Source organism: Myxocyprinus asiaticus, chromosome 13 (genome assembly GCF_019703515.2).
Source record: "Myxocyprinus asiaticus isolate MX2 ecotype Aquarium Trade chromosome 13, UBuf_Myxa_2, whole genome shotgun sequence".
In the NCBI taxonomy this organism is placed as follows: domain Eukaryota; kingdom Metazoa; phylum Chordata; class Actinopteri; order Cypriniformes; family Catostomidae; genus Myxocyprinus; species Myxocyprinus asiaticus.
Genome location: NC_059356.1, coordinates 26,713,055 through 26,736,759, shown reverse-complemented (window position 1 = coordinate 26,736,759; position 23,705 = coordinate 26,713,055). Strand labels below are relative to the sequence as shown.

Below are 23,705 nucleotides of genomic sequence, written 5' to 3'. Positions count from 1 at the left end.
TTCTTTTTACAGAGGGTGATATGGTCATAGTGTCTCAGCTGAGCTGAGTTGATCTAATACATAGTCAGATATTTTCAATTTTTTGATGGAAAAATAAGCAAACTTATTACATGTATTTGCTGACAGGAATTCAGGGGGTAACTGCAATGGGGGATTTGTTAACCTATCAACAATGTCAAATAAAGCACGAGTATTATTGATATTTCTATTAATAATACTACAGAAGTAGGACTGCCTAGCTCTGCATAACTTTTAGTTATAGAGACTGAGTTTCTCTTTGTAAATGTCATAGTCAATTTGAAGTTTATTTTTGTTCTGCCTTTCTGCATTCCCTCTTCTGATGTATTATTGTTATAACATTTCTCCATAGTGCTTTCTGCATGTCAGAAATTATTTTAGTCTTAACAGGTGCTATTGCCTCAAATATCCTAAGTGTTTTGGAGTTAAACTGATTAAGAAGATTGTCTACAGACCCTACTTTAATGATAGATTAATTAGATAAGGCTTCCATAAATGGAACACTGGTATTCTCATTAATGTGCCCATTTTTTTTTTTTTTTTTTTTTTTTTTTGACAGTTTTGGATTTAATCTGAATAAGTGGATAAACTAATGCATCAAAGAAAATGCAGAAGTGATCAGACAGAGCTAAATTACTAGTATTTACAGCAAGAATACTAATGCCCTTACTGATAACCAAATCTAGTGTATGACCTCGAATGTGAGTGGGGCCAGATACATGCTGTGATAGTTCAAAAGTATCAGATAGGGCAAGAAGTTCCTTAGCAACTTTGTCACTGAGATTGTCTATATGAATATTAAAATCACCAGTTAAAATTAAAAAAAATGAATACCAGTACATATAATTAACAGCATTCCAGAAAAATCATCAGTGAAGTGTGCACAATATTTCGGGGGTCTGTAGAAAGTAACTAATAAAATGCTTGGTGAGGTTTTCACTACAGTACCAAAATATTCAAAGGAATTAAATTCACCAGATGAAATCTGCTTACATCGAAATGTATCTTTAAAAATAGCAGCTGCACCACCACACTTTTTGCCAACTCTACAAACATAGGGGCAACTGTTTCAATGAGAACTCTTGCACTGCAGTTATCATCTAGCCATATCTCCGTTAGAAGAATAAAATCTGGCTGGTATAATGTATTAAAATCATTAATTAAAAATGACATGTTAGTCAAAGAGTGAACATTAAAAACACCCAACTTTAAAAAAGAACTGGCATGTTTAAAGGAGATTGGTTGTGGCTGAGCATTAACAAATTTAAGATTACTGAGACAGATACCAGATGGGAGTTCATGTTTATGGTTTACTGCAAGTTTATGGCTTCACATGTGCAATTCTTATGTGACCTTCCCTCATGGAAATGGCGGAGCTATGTGATTTAATCTGACTAAATAAACCTGACATATTACATCCAAAAAAGTTATTTTTCTGGGTTAGATCAAGTAGAAGTACACTGTAAAAAAGTATACATATAGATTAAACTCATTATATTAATTGCATTTTTGCATTGATTTTTTTAATTGTCTTAACTGAATAATTTTTTCTTACAAATTTAAAAGTAATCTGAACTGACTGAATGTTGTAAAAAGAAAGAAAGTTACAAAAAGAGTTTATTTAGCTGAACTCGGATGTATAACAAACACACAATTACTAATCAACAGTAATGACAAAAACAACAACAGCAGCACAAATAAAATCAGCAAATAGAAAATAATAAGCCTACACTAACCTCATTATTTATTCATGCTGCAATGCATGCTGAGCTGGCAAATCTTTGTTCAGACAACTTTGTTAAGCGAGTTGAGATGACAAATATACTTGTTCATTCAACTAAAGTTGATAGAATCACAACTTAATATGTTAAGTTGACTGGAAAATGTGGTTGTGTCAACTCAAAAAAGCACCTTGATACAACTAGATGTAAAAAAAAAAAAAAACAATACAGTGTAGATTCTAGGTAATATTTGCAAGTTACCACTTTTTTCAGTTTATGCTCAAAATTACAGATAACTGACACAGTTCTTATGTCTGAACACTATGAAAATATACCCGGTAACTTCTTTTTATAATCCTTTCTAAGCCCTTCCTCTGTTTTGTTATAGAACACATTACATGTTAAATCATGGACCACAGTTATATGGGTTTCCTGCCCTTTGGGTGTTATGTAGGTTTCCAGCACATTGGCCCTTATGAGTCAAGTATAAAAACAAGCAGGAAGCCTCTTATGAGACATTTCTACTTTATGTGACACCATCTACCTGCCACTAAGCTTAGGGAATCATTCTACTGATTATTAAAGTCTGATAATGGAAGATTTTCAGGTTGAAATTCCAGAAATTGAATTTCCCGAAATGGAATTGGAGATGGAGGAAGGGGCTGATATGGAGGTAGGGGATGAGAATATTGAGGACATAGAAGTGGGAGAATTTGAGAGTCAAAAACCATCTCGTCCAAAAGTTCGAAATCCAAACCGTCGAGCCCCACAAAAGAGTGAAGGTCCCCGCATAGTTCAGGTGAAGGTGAAAGACTACTTACGCTGCTCTGTGCTCACTCTCACCTTCTGCAACGTCATGTTTCTGGGTACGGCTGCATTGATCTGCTCCCTACAGGTAAAGTATTATCATCTGAATAAACCATTAAAGACAATGGTCTATTTCCACAAAGCTCATATATTTGCTTGCTATATGCTACATACATTCCACAATATCTTGGCATAACATTCCTGATTCAAAATGTAAAAAAAAAATATTATCAATTACTTCTTCCATCAAAAGATTCACTAACTTTCACATCATGTTTCATGATCAAATGCCATTTGGATACATAACTGTTTTGAAAATTTGCATTTGTTTATATTCATAGGCACTGAAAAGGAAGTTCAAGAGAGATGTTAAAGGTGCCAGGAAGTTCAGCTGCTGCGCTTTGTTTGCAAATATTGCCGCAGTCATCTTGACCATCATCACTGTTATTATTGTTATAGTTCTCAAAAATGAATATTTTACTAATTGCATGTAATTAATTCAGACTCATCTGTTAAAGATAAAAGTAAACCTTGCTATCTAAATAATAATCTGGTAAAGATGACAAATTACATTTAAAACATAAAGCATTATATGCAATTACCTCATCATTCATTTGTGCTGTTATGAGTCTCTACAGTTTAGTCTGATTTTGAAGCAACACTAGGGTTCATTTAGATCAGTAGCATATTCCGCACAAGTTGTGTCTGCATATTGCACTGAAGACAAAGAAAGAAAGCCTCAACCTAGGATGTTGAACTTAAATGTTAACATTTTATAGTGTTGAGACATCAAACTGCCATGATTCTTTGTGATTTGTATGTAACTTGTATATTAATTTACTTGCTTTACATTCTACCTTATGTCGGCTTTCATTATAGTCAAGACCCATCCACACAAGTGGTTTCCCAGCAGTTAACTGAATCAAGATCCTCTATTGAAGAGAGTCTGAGTATCTCGAGGCCTTTTCTGACATGCGCTTCCTGTGGCTTGTCAAACTCAATTTTTTTTTTTTTTTTTGCATCATGAGGTAATGATTGGAAGACCACTGTGATGGCCATTAGCCTAACCACACAGTTACAAAGATGATAACCAGAGCCTATGAAGGGGATCTCTACATTTATCATAATTCTAACTTTTAATATTTGATTAGTATGACATTTCTACCTCTATACATTCAGACTGCATTCTTTTAAACAATTGAACCAAACATACACTATATTGCCAAAAGTATTCGCTCACCCATCCAAATAATTGAATTCAGGTGTTCCAATCACTTCCATGTCCAAAGGTGTATAAAATGAAGCACCTAGGCATGCAGACTGCTTCTACAAACATTTGTGAAAGAATGGGCCGCTCTCAGGAGCTCAGTGAATTCCAGCGTGATACTGTGATAGGATGCCACCTGTGCAACAAGTCCAGTTGTGAAATTTCCTCGCTACTAAATATTCCACAGTCAACTGTGGTTTTATATCAAAGTGGAAGCGATTGGGAATGACAGCAACTCAGCCACAAAGTGGTAGGCCACGTAAAATGACAGAGCGGGGTCAGCGGATGCTGAGGCGCATAGTGCACAGAGGTCACCAACTTTCTGCAGAGTCAATCGCTACAGACCTCCAAAGTTCATGTGGCCTTCAGATTAGCTCAAGAACAGTGCGTAGAGAGCTTCATGGAATGGGTTTCCATGGCCGAGCAGCTGCATCCAAGCCATACATCACCAAGTGCAATGCAAAGCGGCGGATGCAGTGGTGTAAAGCACACCACCACTGGACTCTAGAGCAGTGGAGACGCGTTCTCTGGAGTGACAAATCACGCTTCTCCATCTGGCAATCTGATGGACGAGTCTGGGTTTGGCGGTTGCCAGGAGAACGGTACTTGTCTGACTGCATTGTGCCAACTGTGAATTTTGGTGGAGGGGGGATTATGGTGTGGGGTTGTTTTTCAGGAGCTGGGTTTGGCCCCTTAGTTCTAGTGAAAGGAACTCTGAATGCTTCAGCATACCAAGAGATTTTGGACAATTCCATGCTCCCAACTTTGTGGGAACAGTTTGGGGATGGCCCCTTCCTGTTCCAACATGACTGCGCACCAGTGCACATAGCAAGGTCCATAAAGACATGGATGAGCAAGTTTGGTGTGGAAGAACTTGACTGGCCTGCACAGAGTCCTGACCTCAACCCGACAGAGCACCTTTGGGATGAATTAGAGCGAAGACTGCGAGCCAGGCCTTCTTGTCCAACATCAGTGTCTGACCTCACAAATGCACTTCTGGAAGAATGGTCAAAAATTCCCATAAACACACTCCTAAACCTTGTGGAAAGCCTTCCCAGAAGAGTTGAAGCTGTTATAGCTGCAAAGGATGGGCCGTCGTCATATTAAACCCTATGGATTAAGAATGGGATGTCACTTAAATTCATATGCATCTAAAGGCAGATGAGCGAATACTTTTGGCAATATAGTGTATTATTAGAATATTTGAGAAATGAACATTATCTAGAGAAAGTTTTTGAAGGATCATAGCAAAGACTCTTTTTGTTAGTGCTAAGCCTACACTCTTAATAAGAGTGTCTAATTAAGTGTTGAGAAGAAGACTGTGTTCAAAATAAATTATTCTGTGGTTGTGTGGGTCGCAGTAGGTGACTTTATTTGTTGCATTATTCTGCAACCTACAGACACAGCTGAGAACTGCAGTTATAGACTGTGAGTGTGTTGTTTTTTGTACCAAGTTTTTGTGTCACTGCAACACATGTTAGTGGCACTGTGCTTCTCTTGCACAGAAATACACAGCTGAGTCCTCTTCTGTCAGACGAGACAGTTTCAGATAGACCAGGCTATTTGAATTGTCTCTAGTGATTTAAATTCGTCCCTCAAAACTTTTGGCATATTCATGTCCATTTCCACCACTCCAGACACGGCCCATCCACATCAGTCCTTTCCCAGGTTGCTGTCTGACCCAGTGCATGTGGTAGCTTCCAAAATTAAATCCTGATCCTCTACAGGAAAGACTCAGAGCTTCTCCAGGCTTTACCACTGATTCAGAGGAAATGGACTCCAAGTTCTGACCTTTCACTCCTATTGGAAGATAATAAAAAATAAATAAATAAGAACACAACACAAGGACAATTATTACCGTTACATTCTGAGATGGTATAAGGTTCATAACTTTATGGCACACACTTGTAACAGCCAGTAAAAGCAGAAGGAAAAATAGTTCATTCGACATCTTTGGGACAATGAGGTGACCAAGATCAGGGTGAGGTGCACTAAATTTATAGAGAAGGAAAGGTGATATATATCCATGTCAATCGGAGGGTGGTGACGTTATGCAGAAAGAAAAAAAAAACAAAAAAAACAATGGCTTTTGTAATATATTCAAACAGGCTGAACATTTGTTAATCTACCAATCTTTGGAGTATCTGCCACTGAACTCAAGCTGACTGTTGGAGCTGATTTTGACACATATTTCCAATATAATTATTTTTACATTCAAGAATTTATTTTACATACATACAAACATGCATACGAACAAATATAAATTAATGGAGAATAATATGGTGAAGAATAGCATAATTTCACATGGCATTATATATATATATATATATATAGATAGATAGATAGATAGATAGATAGATAGATATAATGCCATGTGAAATCATGTATACGTGAAATCATGTATACAGTGTGTGTGTGTGTGTGTGTGTGTGTGTGTGTGTGTGTGTGTGTATATATATATATATATATTATTATTATTATTATTATTATTATTATTATTATATATTACTCAATACGTGGATGTTGCATGCTCAAACCAGACTGACACAGTGGACATTTAGGGATTGTGAATTTATCATTTTGTGATGATAATTTAATGGAAATAAAACAGGAACACAAGAAACACAGACAAATATTTTTGGTCTTTAGTGAGAGAGCAGGTGCATCCTGTGTCTATGCCCGTCATTCAACAACCACAAGTTTTTCTCTTTGTACCAAACATGTACAATGTCACAACAAATACTGTAAACTACTGTATCCGCCTTTTAAAATGTGCATCAATTACGTAGATTCAAGTTACCCATTTTTTTATTTTTTTTTACCAATTCTGTATTTAATTCTTCACATTATGATAACTTTTTAATTATTAATTTATAAAAAATACTAACTTTCATAGCATTGATTATATAGATCAGCTGAGGCCGTCCATTTGATTATGCAGAAAGAAAGTAATAAAGTTTCACCCCTCGAAGAATGAGACTGAGCGGGCTGGAATGAAAATTCCCTGGAGTAACCCCTGAAACAGTTTTTACCCAAGAGTATGAATAACCAGAGCCTATTACAGCTCAGTGAAACACATATGCATCCTAGTGAATCTTTCAAGCATTAAACCGCCTCGTTTTGCAAGTCAAAACATCAACAGCTGTTACACGCACCTGTGCATCAGCTAATTTAATACAATTCCGGGAAATATTTCAGTGATAACACACTATGAGATAGCTTAATAATAATCAAAATCACAGGATGATTCTTCAATTCCTTCAAACAAACAATGTGCCATCAATGTTAAAACATTTAGCATGTTCTGAAATTAAGATATGGTCGCGGTATTGATCAACCTTAAAGGAGAGGCAGGGCTTTGCGGTTTAATGTGTAATGGTGTTAAATTGCATTATTGTGTGTCTTTTTGGAGAACGTGCTGGATATTGAACGTGCATTTTTTTTTATTTATTTTTTTATTATTATTATTATTATTATTATTATTATTATTATTATTATTATCACTCACTGGAGAAAAAGGTGGATAAAACATTAATTTATTAAACATTTATTTATTATAACACTTTAACGCACAATTAAGGTTAGCAGCTGTCAATTAACTTAGAATAAAAAAATAAAATAAAAACAACTACCCGAATCGATAATGGCACCGTATAAATCTACTCTCAGATCACGATGCAAAAATCTTACATTTAATTAAACTTCTAATTTTCGAAACTTTTCTCTGCTGCTCTAAATTTATTAGCTTGTCTGGACAAAAACAAAATTCTGTAACCTTTTAAAACTTGAAAACTAGACGATTATAAAAATCAACTGTAATCGTATTAATTCCCTTTTCGTTTGAAAAGAGTATCGTTTCGCAACTGTTTAAAGTGACCATTAAGCACGCATATTGCGTGCGCACATAGAATATTTCTTCATACGGTGCAGTGTTGTTTCTGTTTTCCACGTTAACTGTCTCTTTATTTAAAAATAAAATAATATAAAAAGTTGCGTGCAAAAATTTGTCAATTGTTCTGAGCATTTGCTCTTCTCTTTGATTGCTTTCTAACTTCTACTTTTCCGCATGAGAAATATAGGCATACTTCAAAGAACAATGTCAAATCACTGGTGCTGTTTGTGTTTTGAAGTGTTTATATATTATTTGATTATAAATTTTAGGTTAAAAGCAGGTTTTTCAAGCAGCAACAGTCTCTGGCAAACCCGACAAACTTGAACTTGATGAATGAAATCGCAAAACCCCGGATAGTTATTTCTTCTTCACGTGTTACGGAAAAATACACTGGGTTTGTTGCTGAAATTGGTCATTTCTGAACGGTTATTTATTTATTTGCATTTATTTATTTATATATTTAACTCGGCTCTGTAAAGTCTCACTTTGAATGACATTTAAACGGCCACAGATCTATTGCAAAAATGTATGTTTATTAAATAGCATTTGACGTTAATTGCATGTCATTCTCTATGCCCCACATTACATTTATTGCACTTTTATAGATTTAGCATCTAGTCAAAAATAAATATAACACGTTGTGTAGACTACATTATGCAAAGTTGAGAGACAATTACTGATCACGCGACATGTGTCATACCAAAAAACACTTCGTGTGTGTGTTATGCTTAAGAGAAACAGATCAAGCTTGTTTTGCTCGAGGACATTTTGATAAAGGCGTCCAATAAACGGCATTAAATGTTCGGATGTGGCTTGTAGATGATGAATTTTAAGAGACAGAGTAAAATGTGAATAGAAACTGAAAAGCGGGCAGAAAGGCAATGGACCACATGCACGACTGCTTCCGCGTTTTGTTTTGTTTTTTTCTTTGTTTTTTTTTTGGGGGGGGGGGGGGGGGTGGTTATTGAACATAAACAAAATATACATTTATAATGGCATTCGTAAATGTAAAAAAAAAAAAAGAACAGTAAAGCAAGGTACACAAATAAATTAATAATAATAATAATAATAATAATAATAATAATGTACAAAGTGGGGTTTTCGTTCATCTTCTCTTAGATGAATGTCTCTTATCCTAACAAGTTTGCTGGCCTGTTTACTCTTTATACATTTTAGTAATGGAAAATAGCTACAGAGAAAATCACTTCTAGATACAGAGAAATAAGGTTTTGTCTTCATACACATTTATGGATAAAGTATTTACTCAGAACCAACATTACATTCATGAAAAACGTTTTTGTCATCCAACAACATTCCGAATACAACATAGTTTCTAGAAAAAGTAGGCTGTGACTGGACCTTTGTTTCAACCAATAAGACATATCTTCCCATAAAATATTTGAGTGCATACAATAAAAGATGATCAGTTGTCTCTATGTCACAACTGTTTCCACGTGTCGTGCGGCTCAGGCGTTTCCGGTTACAGCGTTCAGCTGTATTAATCCATGGGAAGGCATCTTATTTCTTTTTTTAGGGCTGTCAGTTGATTAAATCAACAAATCATATTTTTGGCGGGAACGTGACGTCTCATTTTTATATTTTATTTATTTTGTAATTTAGTGTTTTTTTATTTTTGAAAAAATAAATATACAAAACAATTTGCAATAAAAGAAAGAACTTATTTGAACACTATCACCCCCATAATCACCCAACCCATTGCACTACAGGCCTTAGACAGATACATAAATACAATGGGATAAAGTAAAATAAAATACATAGAAAAACAATAAAATAGTCATATTAATTAACAGCCGAAGCAGTGTTTACAGGTTTAGCATGATTAGACCGCGCAGATGACAGCTCCACATATAGTAACTACAATAACGAATGGAGCCAATGCTTAGTAGAAAGGACGCTCATTTTTATAATTTGCTGAAATTTGCCTCTAAATATATATTTTTTCCTTTCCAAATGTAGCTGAACTCAGCTCCTGAATAAGGAATCAAACACGTATAACCTGCAGCAGTCTGGCCGTCTCATTAACATGTTTCATTCATTGATGTTATTTCATACTAGTTGAGATTCAACGATAAATTCCACCATACAATGACTGCAAATGACTTTTCTTTGGATAAATGTCCCAGATGTTTTTATTTACATTAGCTGTTATCTTACTCTGACCATGCTTTAAAAATCACCCAGAACAGAATGAAGAAGTTGTATTATCAAATTAAATAATTAACTGCGCTAAAATATATTTAACCACACTACATATATCCATTTCAAACGTTATAACTCATTATCTTTAGCAGCTCTTACTTATACATTTGCATTTCAACATGTATCGATATACAGTACTTATCAGTGAAACAAAATAAAGATTAAAACATACATTTAATAAAAACAGGTTGATACATGTTCATCGCGTCTCTCTCACACATGGATCATAGCAGTGACTGATTCAAAGAGCGCCGCTGGTGCTGCTGACATCATTCAACCTTTTGTCATTTGCGTTTCGAGCTGATCTGTGGATGAATGTCTGCTACAGATCTCCGTGTGAGGAGAAACGGTGAAATAAATGCGCTTGGACTGGAGTATCTACTTTACTCTATGAAAAGATCCGTACTTTAAAATCCTCTTTCGAACACTCATTTTAAGTGACGTTTTTGCAACTATGGAGCATGTAAATATATTCAACCGGAAACTAGCGGGCTGCACTATTTCAAAGAGGAAGTACGTCATGAGGCTCAGTGCAAGTAGTCCGTTAAAACGAAACCAAGGTCCTAAAAATTAGAAAGGTTTAGCGGCGGACCGAAATTATAATGCATCACGAAACGGTGGTATGATGTGTATTTTAAATTCAGAGCCTGCTAAGTTAAATTTTTCAAGTGTAAATGCTGTCCAGACCACTGCTGAGAGCTGGCATTGTCACGTGCTACCTGTTACTTTTCTCAACGCTAGACATGATAGATTAATCAAAGTCGCTTATGATTTCTAGATACAGATTTGTTTAAGTCGTTTTATTGCGAATAGCTGTAGCGGTTTTCCCATTTATATCTCCGGTAACCGTTCTGGCAATTAACCGATTTAAACAAGTATACTTTTTACTATACAAATCTGTAATAAGACATTTAAAATGCAGCACAATAGAGAAATCGTTTTCTGGGCCACCACGCACCCCCTGGAGGACAAACACTGTTTTACCACCTGTGTACCACCTATCCTCTTCTTAGTTCTTACTAGTTTGAACTGTCCTATGAGAGGACAGGTGGTACACACGCCTTACTTTCACATATTTGTTTGCAGAATCATTCCTCTTTCAGATCTTTTCAGGCACTTCCAGGCCTGCCTGGTAGCATACCCGAGAGGATCGTCTCAGTGTTGTCCAATCACAATGTCTTTTTAAAGTCCCAAAGATTACTGTAAAAAAAATGTGGAAATTCATCTGCACCTCCATGGCAAACATAGGTGTCCTCGCGATGGAGAGCCAGAAACAGATGGTAGAGAGGTGTGACCGTTCCGGTCCACTGCCATTTGACTTAGCAGGAGGCCATGCTCTCTCTGCTTGAAGACAATAAAGCGCAGATTTTAGAGGCACTGCATGAAGACCTTGCTAAGGTAGTAACACGCACGTGTTGACATATTAGTAGCTACTCTTAAAAGTGACACACCAGTTAATAATGTCTCTGTAATGCTTCCATCATGTCTGTCCCCCTGCAGCCCAAGTTTGAAGCAGTGCTGTCAGAGATTGGTATGGGGATGAATGACCTTTGCTACACCATTGGTAACTTGCACTCCTGGATGCAGCCCAGTTATGTGGGCACAAACATGGTGAGATTCACACTAAGGGCCATGATTAACAATATCCAGCCATTTGTTGCACTATTTACACATGCACCCATTTAGTTACCCATTTATGAGCTTTAACATTAAATTAATGTTAAAATGTTTTTTGTTGTTGTTGTTGTTCATTGCGCTATTCTGAAAATTTAAAAAAGTAAGGATTATACAGATGAGTGTGGATCGGAGACCCAGCAAAGTCCAGATATGGGCTGTATTGTGACAAATAGGCACTGGTTGAGCTGCTAAAAAAGACTGAGGGCAAAGTAGTGATAAGAGGAGAGAGTGTCAAAGAAGAGAAGTACATCGGTGAGGAAGCAGGGTGTAACTAATCTATTCTATCTGTGGGCAATAAAGGACTGCATGATTATGAAACAAATTATAATTGTCAATTATTTTCCTTGATATAATAGTTGCGATTCATACTGAATACTGAAGAAGGGCTGGGCAGGATGCACTGTTATGTGAAGGCGGTGTATGATGACTGATGCTGAAAATTGAGCTGGTCATTTCCTAACGATTTGTCTAATGTAGCATGACTGTACCAAGCATACAAAAAAAAAAAAACAATCCATGGTAGTCACCAAGATCTGATTTTGGTCAGCCACACAGACCTTTTCTTTGGATTTCGATTGAGATTGAATCTGTGCGTGTAATTCAAAACTCCACCACCAGAGGTCAGCATTGAGACAGGTGTAATGAGGGAGAGTTCTGACGCTTCATTTCTTTCACTTGTTTACCCACATCTTTCAATTGAGAAAAGCATATCCAGTCTAGAGAAATGTATGGTATGGTACAGGGTCAGAAAATGTATCACCCAGGTTTGTTGTAAACACTAAAGTAAAAAGGTGAGCATTTTTAGATAGTTACATTTGGATACTAAATAATGTTTTGTAGTATTTTCTATTGGCATATATTTTGCAATACAGCTCATATGTTAGCATAGGTGAAAATATCAAGGAGCATTCTAAGAGTATATTTACCTGACATGCCACTTTCGTCTTTGAGTTGGAGTACAAAAATAAATTCTTCTACCCTCAGGAAACATAATAGAATGGGAATGACTATTGATATTTGTGTAATGGACTTCATGCTCATGTTCCTTGTCAAGACACATCTTTACAACCAAGAAGACATAAACATAGAGAATGACACCATAAATAGTGTGATGTTGCTTGGATTCTTTTAACATACCTCATGTAAACTACTCATGACCTTAAATTTATAGCTCACACAAAAATCAAAATGCTCTCATCATTTACTCACTCTCATGCCATCCCAGATGTGTATGACTTACTTTCTTCTGCGGAATGCAAATTAATATTTTTAGAAGGATTTTTTTCAGCACTGTTGGTCCTTTCAATTCAAGTAAATGGTGGCCAGATAAATATGTCTCCAAAAAGCACATAAAGGCAGCATAAAAGTAGTCCATAATACTCCAGTGGTTAAATCCATGTCTTTTCAAGCAATATGATAGGTGTGGGTGAGAAACAGATCAATATTTAAGTCCTTTTTTATTTTTACCATAAATCTCCATATCTGATCAGGCCGACCAGTAGGCAGCGATATACATGAAGAATGAGAATTGACAAAAAACAAAAGAAGAATGTAGAACTGAAAATGGAGATTTATAGTAAAAAAAAAAAAAAAAAAAAAAGGACTAAAATATTGATCTGTTTCACAACCACACATATCACCTGACTTCTGAAGACATTGATTTAACCACTGGAGTCATACGGATTACTTTTTTGCTGCCTTTATGTGGTTTTTGGAGCTTAAATGTTCTGGCCACCACTCAAACTTGCATTGTATGGAACAACAGAGCTGAAATACTCTTCTAAAAATCGTTGTGTTCTACAGAAGGAATTAAGTCAAACACATCTCCGGTGTGAACGAGAGAATTTTCATTTTTGGGTGAACTATCCCTTAAAAGCTTGTGACCTTATTGGGGCCAAACATTAAATGTAATGAAGTTCAGTAATATTACAAAGTTAAATGAAAAATGTTTCCTGAAAGGAAAACCAACAATTTTTTCCTAATTATTTATTTGATACATCATCTACAAAAATCTTGCTTGACAGGGATTATATTTAAACGAGGCACATTTACAACCAAAAGTATATTATGTGGCATGGTAACACACCTCATCCACAGAATATAAAGACATCAAATGCTGTACTGTATCTTGTGATGCCATCCAGTTTGTTTACAATTAACCTAATGTCTTTCTAGAGATATTTTTCTATGCAGTATACAAATTTGAGTTCCACACTTCTCTACACATGCACCTGTAATGTCCAGATTCCAGTGCTGTGTCTCAGAAGTCCACTTAGTGAGACTTTCCAAAAAATGTCAAATACAAAAAGGAAGGTCACTGGGTTCAGATGTGGTGTGTGAGCTGGTGACTGTCCCCTCAAATATCTCCCAACAGAGACAGTCTGAACCACTAGAACAGTTGTTTACTCGCTCCTGTCTGGAGTCTATTTCAGGGTTCAGGTTTGTAGGAGGAGGTAGGGTTGCTGCCAGGCTGGCCTGGCTCAGAGGCCTGAGGTTGAGGGGTAGTGGAGGCGCTTGCAGAGCTGGTGGGTTCTTTCTGAACAAGTTCTGGCTCATCTTGCCCAGCCTGTGGAGGATGAACCAAGACCTTGTCTATGATCCCGAAATCCTGCGCTTCCACTGGACTCATGTACCGATCTCTCTCCATCACGCCCTCTAAAGAGAGGACAAAAGAAAACAGAAATATCATGATGTTAGAAAGCCAGATAAGCATTGTATAAATCTCCCAAGGAATATTACCTATAGTCTCCAAAGGCTGTCCTGTGTGTTTGGAATAGATGTTGTTGATCTGTCTTTTTAGCTTAAGAATCTCCTCTGCCTGGATGGCAATATCTGTTGCTTGCCCCTGTAATTATAAATAAATTGGGTTTTAGATTTTCTGCGAAATTATGAAAGCAACTCTCTCCAGTTTTTTGGTTTGATCCGGTTCTTTTATCCCCCATTCTTACCCTAACACCTCCAGAGGGCTGGTGCACCATGATCCGGGCATTAGGCAAAGAATGCCTCATTCCTCCAGTTCCTGCAGCCAAAAGCAGGCTGCCCATACTGGCAGCCTGGCCCACACACCAGGTAGAAATGGGATTTAAGATGTACTGCATGGTGTCATAGATCGCAAGTCCAGCTGTAACTACACCACCTGGAAGATGGACGTGAACACAGAAACGAAAAAGAAAATAATGCCATGAAGAGTGACACGGAAAAGAATGACAAAGTGTAGAAATGTGTAAGGAGGCTTCCACATCACTCATGTCAGCGTTGACAAATACATTGAAGTTTATGGTGTTTAGTGTACAAACCATCAAGAAACATTTTAACATTTTCTAACTTTCTGAATAGGTCTTGACTGTTCCATAATATGTTTTTATTTGTAAATATTTATCTTAATGTTTTCAAACATTTAGAGACATTAGTTATTTAACTAACTTAAAGGGATAGTTCACCCAAAAATTTAAATTCTCTCATTATTTACTCACTCTCATGCCATCCCAGATGTAATGACTTACTTTCTTCTGCTGAACACAAACAAAGATTTTTTAGAAGAATATCTCAGCTCTATAGGTCCATACAATGCAAGTGAATGGTGGCCAGAACTTTGAAGCCCAAAAAGCACATAAAGGCAGCATAAAAGTCTCCAGTGGTTAAATCATGTCTTCAGAAGTGATATGATAGATGTGGGTGAGAAACAGATCAATATTTTATACTAAAAATCTCCACTTTCAAACAGCCCTCCCAAGCGCTCTTCTCTTATAAGAGTTTGTATTATTTGTGCATATCCCCACTAACTGGGCAGAAAGGAGAATTTATAGTAAAAAAGGACTTTGATCTGATTGATCTGTTTTTTTTTTTACACACACCCATCATATCGCTCCTGAAGATATAGATTTAACCACTGGAGTTGTATTGATTACTTTTATGCTGTTTTTATGTGCATTATGGAGCTTCAAAGTTCTGGCCACCATACAATTGCATTGTATGGACCTACAGAGCAGAAATATTCTTCTAAAAATCTTTGTGTTTGCAGAAGAGAGTAAGTCATACACATCTAGAATGGCATGAGGGTGAGTAAATGAGAGAATTAAAATTTTTGGTTGAACTGTCCCTTTCAAATCACCAAGAACATCTTAAGATTTTAATGTAAACAAGGCCTTTATTACTTTCTGCATTCTCTTCTACAAATGCATGTTTTCAATGTTTACTGAGCACACCTCCCGCTTTCATGCCTGGCAAACCTCTAATTTATAATTAATTTTTTTTTTTTATATAATATAATTATAATTTTATAATTTCCTTTATTTATCACACATTATACATTTGCACATATACAGTGAAATTCTTCTTTTTCACATATCCCAGCTAAGCTGGGGTCAGAGTGCAGGGTCAGCCATGATACGGTGCCCCTGGAGCAGATAGGGTCTAGGGCCTTGCTCAAGGGCCCAACAGTGGCATCTTGGCAGTGCTGAGGCTTGAACCCCCGACCTTCTGATCAGTAACCCAGAGCCTTAACCGCTGAGCCACCACTAATTCACTAAACTGCAAGTAAAATAGTCAAATAGAAAGATTGCAACAATGAAATATGTCCACCTAGAGCTTGTTTACACAGACCAACAATTAGAAAAGAGCAAAGATGCATAGTTTATGAACGCCCCCTAACCAAACTGAAAATTATTTTACTGCTGGATTACAAATCTGGAAATTCAAACTCGAATCCTGTATACAGTGATTGATCAGAACACAAAGATGCTACAATCTTTTGTCTGTCAATGTTCTCATGTTTCTCTCACCAGGACTGTTGATGTACATGTGAATAGGCTTGTTATTGCTCTCTGACTGGAGGAAGAGCAGCTGAGCGATAACCAGAGAGGCCACAGAGTCATCAATCTAGATAAAGAGAAAGACAGGTTGGAATCCACTGGCAAAGTATTAAAAAAAACTTGCATGTCTCTCCTTTCATTTGTACTTACTGGGCCCATCACACAGATGATTCTCTCTCTAAGTAGCCTTGAGTAGATATCATAGGCACGCTCTCCTCGCCCCTGAAACAGAAAAAGTGTTGCAAAGAATAAGCCTTTAAGTATCTGTCAAGTTCCATATCATGCAAAAATAAAATTCGCCCTTACATTTATGGAGATCTAGATATTTAGAACACACTTTCTAGACCAAGAGTTGGCAATCTGTGGCATGCGAGGGGTAATCACTGGCATGCCAGCAACAGCCAGAGAGAAGTAGACTATTTTATTTATATCAATTCTGCACCTGCATTCCAATCTACATCTTGATGCAATCCTTCCTCAAGATCACACAGTGTGTTTCAAGAGCTGAATGGGAGACTAAACAAAAAGTTAAAATGTGAGGAGACTGCAGTATACCCAACAGACTCATGCAGCACGTGCAAGCCATTCGCACATCACGAGCCGGCAGCGCTTCACGTTCGGTCAGTGAGTAATCGTGCCCGCTTTGCTTCGGTCAGGCTGCGCGGATGACAGCCTACATTCCGTGTTTCATTTGTTTCGTTTTGCTTTCAGAACAACACGTGATGTAATAAGGAAAATACCACTATTGATCTGTGAGATATCCAACCCAGCATACAGGTACACCCTCCTTAAACCATAGACACACTCAAAATTACATTAAACGATTAAAAAAGAAAACATAAACCCACATCGTGGGGTTCAAAAATCCTTTCAAGTCTATTCAAAATATTAAAACATGGAAATAAAGTTATAGGATTTTGCAGGTGCGATTCATCGAAAAGGGTTAATAGTTGATCGGTTTAAGTGATGCATGAATGCTTGCACAAGCAGCGTGAGTCTGGTCACACTTTAATAGCGTTTAGCCTCCCATTCAGCTCATGAAAACACACTGCGTGATCATGAGGAAGGATTACATCAAGATGTAGATTGGGATGCTGGTGTGAAAAACCTCATATAAATAAAACAGCCTGATTCTCTCTCGCTGTTGCTTGCGAGCTAGTGATTACATGATTACAATGACATAATATAAGAAATACTTAAGATTCCACACAATTTCGTGATCAATCATCAAATAGGCAAATTGGTGACATTAACTGTGTTAACTCATTTTGTACAAAAGGACAAGTTTTCTTTCATTAACGCACTTAAGATGCTCTGTGAAAATTCACATGCAGGATCATGATTAGATCATAATCATCGGGTTTTGCAAAAAAAAAAAAAAAAAAAAACATTTCACTCAAACTGTTATGCTGATAATATCATTTGTAATGAAAAATAAACGAATCAATTAGAAAAATGCTATATAGTTTATTTTGTTGTTTATTGTATTTATTTGTATTATGTTATTTTTACTGATTTTCTTGCAATTATTGTCACTGTTATTTTGTATTTGATTACTGTGTGATTTGTTACTAAATAAGCATTAAAAAAAAAAAAAAAAAAAAAAAATGCTATATAGAAACGGCACAGGAAAATAAAAAATAGCACTCCATGTCAAAAAGGTTGCCGACCTCTGTGCTAGAGCTTAATCAGTATCAAGAAAGCGATCAACCAAGAACAAATGTGGACTTTCTTCTAATCTGCCCTCACCGTCTGCTCCACCACGATAGGTATAAGTAGACTTCTCCATGGCGCACTCTGGTGAATGCACCGACGTCCTTTGAGTGCAGAAACACCACCTTGTAAGACCCACTGTAAAAACAGATTTCAATGGGGATGATGATCAATGTGTAAAAGTCACAGCTCCCTGCCAGAACATGTTGTACAGTACAAGGTCGTTGGAAATGTTTGTGTCGAAGTTACCATCACTATGAAATATAACTAATAATTATAACATAACCATGACGTGAAAATGTCTTTAACACTGAAGACATGCAATCTGAAGTTTAAATATATAATCTAGCAATCTTGTTGGCAAAATAATAATTACACAATAACTTGTTTTTTCATAATTACATTTCGTTGCTACTATAGCATATTTCAGAGTTGTTTCGACCAACATATAGAGCGAGACAATTTTGTAGATGCATAATTATATACAGAAGACAGTTTAAGACTCACTCGCAATAACATGTTTCTGTTAAGCAACCCTCCACAAGACCTCTGTTCACCCGGATGTGCTATTCGGCAGCTTGATCGTGAAACCAGAGATTCTTTATGTAGATATCAAACTCCGCGGCTCTACAATAGGAAAGAGCGTAACGGTCAACTAGCGTGTTACGAGAGTAAGTCACCGTTTGCGGATACGATATGAAAGAGTAGGGAGAGCCGTAAACTGACATCTACCTGTCGCAAAATCGTCCGTGACTTCTCTTATAAAGCATCAATTTATCGTAGTAAGCTCCATACGTAGCTAATTTCAAAAGCATTGTTTAGTGTAAAACATGTTGAAGACTAGCTAAAAGGAGTTAAAGTAATTAAGTGTTGAGGTGTTTCCTCTTAAATGACGTTTATTCAGCACACTGAAGCATCTCCTCCATAGACATCCATTCAAAAAACGGCCTCTTGTCTCCTCGCCAGTGTACAGCCTATAGAATGTCTATGCGACCGTCGCGTTATGCTATTTTAGGCTAAGCTTCTAGGCCACTATTACAAGGGTTCTGGTGAAACTGCTTCAGAGTCCTTCTATCAAGCTGAGGCTACAAGGTTAGCAGGCGAGGAGACAAGAGGCCGTTTTTAAGGGTGTTTTTGGAGGAGATGCATCAGTGTGCTAAATAAACTGCTTTTAGGAGGAAACAGCTCTTCACTTAATACAATGACCACCTGTCCGCTAATCTTCAAAATGTTTTACACTATACAATCCTTTTGCCTTGAACTATGCATTGAGTTAACTACGATAAAATTGCAGTTTTATCAGAGTAGACACGGACAATTTTGCAATTACGGCTCACCTCAAGTTACTTGCTGTCGTAACACGCTTGACCGTAATACTCTTTTTATTTATTTTTTATTTATTATTATTATTATTACTTTTATTATTATTATTATTATTATTATTATTGCTTTAATCAATACAAAGCAATGTCAATACAGTACAATACTGTACATTCTATATATACTATATATACTTTTTTATATACTTTTATTTTTTATTTTTATTGAATAATGTGTATCTATATAGTGCGTATTGTATACTGTACAGTGTATGTTATTATTTGTATATTGTTGAGTGTAATTATGTGTATATTAGACGTTTAAATTGTGCTGTGTTAATTTGATGTTATTGTAAATTGGTATATGTCTCATCACTGTCACGACTGCTATGTTGATTTCACACACCATTGCACTTGTGTATATGGCTGTGTGACAATAAAGTGATTTGATTTGATTTGATTTGATTTAATCAATATAACATGACAGTCAAACCAACTGAAAGCATAAGAATTAAAGTAAAATAAATAAATTATAATACTAAAATACTTACAAAAAGTATATCGGCAATATACAGAACACAAAGAATATAAATGATACATTATATAATGCATATAACATTAAGATTCAAAAGGGGATATTCAAGGCTTTATAAAAGTTACTCTTTAGTGCTTTACTGTTTTTTACTCCTGTTAACATATTATTATATTAGAAGTAATACTTCTGTTTTGAAGTGTGTGAAATTTTGTTTCTGTGAAGACCATTTACATTTAGGAATAAATATCTTTCCATAAATCAACAATACATTTATAATATACCATGCTTTATGTTCAATTTTACTATCAAAATAAAACAAAACATCCTCTTTCCTTAAATGCATATCAATACCCGTATTCATCTTAATAAAATACTCTAAATCACACCAGAACATTTTTGTATAGATACAGTCAAATCAGAGGTGCACAATGCTTTCAATTTCAATGTTACAAAAAGCACATTTTAAATCAATGTCTTTCCTAAATCTGACCGTTACGCTCTCACATATGGTAAAAAGGTGGAGATAAAGATTATTATTATTTTTTAATCATTATTATTATGTTTTCAAAACAATACAATTGAACATAGCCAGGGGTACAACCAAAATAATAACAGGGGAAAAAATATGAGGCCATATCTCTACTGTCATATGAAGAGCACACCATGCATGAACGCTAGGTGGCGAAATTTCTTCTCTAAAAGACAAAATTACAAAAAGGCTGTACTAAAATTAACATGGGTTCAGTAGAAGTTAAAAGGATAGTTCACCCAAAAATGAAAATTCTCTCATCATTTACACCCCCTCATGCCATCCCAGATGTGTTTGACTTTCTTTCTTCTGCAGAACACAAACGAAGATATATTTCAGCTCTCTAGGTCCATACAATGCAAGTGAATGGGTGCCAACAATTTGAAGCTCCAAAATGCACATAAAGTCAGAGCATAAAAGTAATCCATAGGACTCCAGTGGTTAAATTGATATCTTCTGAACCAATATGATAAGTGTGGGCAGGCCCGCCCATAAAGGGGGTTGCACACCAGATGCATCTGTCGGACGACATATCGCGTTCTAAAATTCGAAACAGTAGTTTTCTATGAAATTACACACACTGCGACACTGCGGTAAATGCTTTTGGGGAATTCCTTCTCCGATGAACTAGTTGAAGACATTGTATAATAACGGCAATCTTATGATTGACTGAGCTCCGCCCCTTTAGGCGCGCAGTTTGCCTATATAAGATGGGGTACTCAGTGCACTGAGCAGACAGAGTGAAAGACCTCTCAGGTAAAAGCAGAGGAGGTGATGTATGTTTTATGACTAACAAATCCTGGTGTGATCAGAGGAATGTACATTCTATCAAGTCTTTCTGCTCTCCTGATCTGGAATTCCTCATGCTTCTGTATCAGCCATTCTGGCTACCGAGGGAATTCACAGCAGTCATTATCACAGCTGTGTACCTCACCCCACAAGCCGACACAGACCGGGTGCTCAAGGAACTGTATGGGAGTATAAGCAAGCAGGAAACCGCACACCCTGAGGCCACGTTCATTGTGACTGGGGACTTTAACAAAGCCAACTTCAAGTCAATCACACCGAAATACTCCCAACACATCAGATGCAACACAAGAGGGGACCGGGTTTTGGACCATTGCTACTCTCCCTTCCGGGATGGCTACAAATCCCTCCCCCGCCCACCATTTGGCAAATCGGACCACTCTTCTGTTCTCCTTCTGCCCACTTACAGGCAGAAATTGAAACAGGAAGCAATCAGCCTCAGAACGATTCAGTGCTGGTTGGACCAATCTGATTCTATGCTACAATACTGTTTTGATCACGTGGATTTGGAGATGTTCCGGTCCGCCTCTGATGACAACATCGAGGTTGTGGCAGGGTGAGCAAGAGACAGACACAGTGGGTGTGGCATCAAGCCTTGGAGAGGCATTTATTGGAAACAATAATAAACGTAAACATGTTCAAAAGGGGTAATAAAGTGTCCAAGGGGGAATAGTGTTCATAATAAAGGGGGAATCTGGCATCCTCGCGGTGAACGGGGCTCCGTGATAGGGGCGGGGTAGTGTTCATAGGATAGCCCAGGCACAGGCTGGGTCAGTCGGCCACTCACGCTCCCCTCCAATGTCCATGGCGCGTGGGGCGGCGGCGTCACTGGCGGCCTGTCTTCCCAGTCCTGCGGCAAGTGTGAGGGGAAGGCAGCCCGTCATCTAGTCCGTCGGCGGCAACGTGAGCAGTTCACCCCCAGCAACTCATTACAACATCCGGGGGTCCGAAGAACGGGTCCGGCAGCGTGTCCACGCGTTCGATCACTCCCAGCTCTGGTCCTGGGCGTGCGAGGATGCCAGTATGTGCACACATGGAGATTTGAAGACGGCTCCCCGAGAAGAGGTGCGCATTGCGTTTTAAAGACAGCGGTGATGAAGCATTATCCCCATCAGGTGTGCTTCATTCACCGTTGACCAAACGAGGCTTATTAATTATGTACCTCTTCTTGCTTTCCCGCCCAACTCCCGTCATGAGCCTGGCTGAAGGGCGGGCTCTAAGAGGCGGGACGACGATGACGAGCCAGAGGGGCGGATCATTCCGCCACAAGGTCTACACAGATACCATAATGTGTTTTATCAGGAAGTGCATAGATGATGTAGTGCTGACCAAAACAATATGGATCTACCCCAACCAGAAACTGTGGATTAATAACGATGTTCATGTGGCACTTAATGCACGGACCTCCGCTTTTAATTCCGGGAATGCGGAGGAGCATAAACAAGCCAAAACTATCAGAGCAGCCAAATGCCAGTACAGGGACAAGATTGGAGGACAGTTCAACACCACCAATTCCAGAAGCATGTGGCAGTGAATTAATATCATCATGGACTTCAAAGGGAATAAAAACTCTGCCGTGAACACCGCTGCCTCTCTCCCAGATGAGCTAAACACGTTTTATGCTCGTTTTGAGGGAAATAACACCGCCCTCATGGAGAGAGCTCTCGTGGCTGAAGTTACAAATGTTAGTTCATTCTTCATCTCTGTAGCGGATGTAACCCGATCCTTCCGACGGGTGAATATCTGTGTGACGAGGAGGAGGGCGGGGCTGGGCCGTGACTATGCACGCCCGGCCCCCAATCGGGATAATCAGCCGAGGAGAGGGATAAATGCAGCTGAACTGCTGCATCCGGCTGCATTTATCCCTCTCCTCGGCATTCTGGGCCACGTCAACAGAGCGTGCGCGAACCAACTGGCTGGTGTTTTTACTGACATTTTCAACTTTTCCCTCTCCTTGTCTGTGGTCCCCACATGCTTTAAAACATCCACCATTGTGCCTATACCGAAGCAATCCAAAATCACTTGCTTAAATGACTGCTGTCCTGTTGCTCTGACCCCCATCGTCAGCAAATGCTTTGAGAGGCTAATCAGAGATTGCATCTGGTTCGTGCTGCAAGCCTCACTTCCCCAAGCCTGTCCAGTGCCCCGATTCTGTCCAGTGAACCGAGCCTGTTCACTTCTCTGAGCCTGGTGAGTTTCCCCGAGTCCATCCAGTTCCCAGAGCTTGTCCGGTTTCCTGTTCAGTGCTCGGTATTCATTAAGCCTGTTCAGTGTCCAGCAGCCACCCACGTCCAGTATGATCCCTGTCCAGTGGCCGTCGTCCAGACTGCTGACCCTCTGAGTCTTCCACGGCTCTGCCCCTGAGTCTTCCACGGCTCTGTCCTCCAAG

The 23,705-nt window shown here is 37.9% G+C and overlaps 2 protein-coding genes across 2 annotated transcripts; one reads left to right on the top strand and one right to left on the bottom strand.

The window, feature by feature from the left end:
• The first annotated feature begins 2,150 nt into the window (after positions 1 to 2,150).
• Positions 2,151 to 3,527, top strand: si:dkey-204f11.3 (uncharacterized protein LOC100034401 homolog). The gene is made up of 2 exons (XM_051714962.1): positions 2,151 to 2,634; positions 2,888 to 3,527. Exons 1-2 carry the CDS (start codon positions 2,332 to 2,334, stop codon positions 3,038 to 3,040), a joined length of 456 nt encoding a protein of 151 aa, XP_051570922.1. The 5' UTR covers positions 2,151 to 2,331; the 3' UTR covers positions 3,041 to 3,527.
• Positions 3,528 to 13,558: 10,031 nt separating this feature from the next.
• On the bottom strand, positions 13,559 to 18,814 carry LOC127450675 (ATP-dependent Clp protease proteolytic subunit, mitochondrial-like). The gene is made up of 7 exons (XM_051714959.1): positions 18,634 to 18,814; positions 18,163 to 18,264; positions 16,564 to 16,635; positions 16,384 to 16,480; positions 14,551 to 14,738; positions 14,342 to 14,447; positions 13,559 to 14,257 (listed from the first exon to the last, which is right to left on the bottom strand). The coding sequence occupies exons 1-7, from the start codon at positions 18,643 to 18,645 to the stop codon at positions 14,031 to 14,033; spliced, it is 804 nt and encodes a 267-aa protein (XP_051570919.1). The 5' UTR covers positions 18,646 to 18,814; the 3' UTR covers positions 13,559 to 14,030.
• Between the last annotated feature and the right edge of the window lie 4,891 nt (positions 18,815 to 23,705).

What these genes read in the sequence shown, in the direction of transcription:
- LOC127450675 (XM_051714959.1), bottom strand. An exon ending in AGCCCTCTGGAGGTGTTAGG is followed by an intron (nt 14,448 to 14,550) that starts GTAAGAATGGGG and finishes TTATAATTACAG; the next exon opens with GGGCAAGCAACAGATATTGC. An exon ending in ACAGCCTTTGGAGACTATAG is followed by an intron (nt 14,258 to 14,341) that starts GTAATATTCCTT and finishes TCCTCTCTTTAG; the next exon opens with AGGGCGTGATGGAGAGAGAT.
- si:dkey-204f11.3 (XM_051714962.1), top strand. Translation starts at nt 2,332, where the DNA reads ATGGAAGATTTTCAGGTTGAAATTCCAGAAATTGAATTTCCCGAAATG. An exon ending in CATTGATCTGCTCCCTACAG is followed by an intron (nt 2,635 to 2,887) that starts GTAAAGTATTAT and finishes TTATATTCATAG; the next exon opens with GCACTGAAAAGGAAGTTCAA.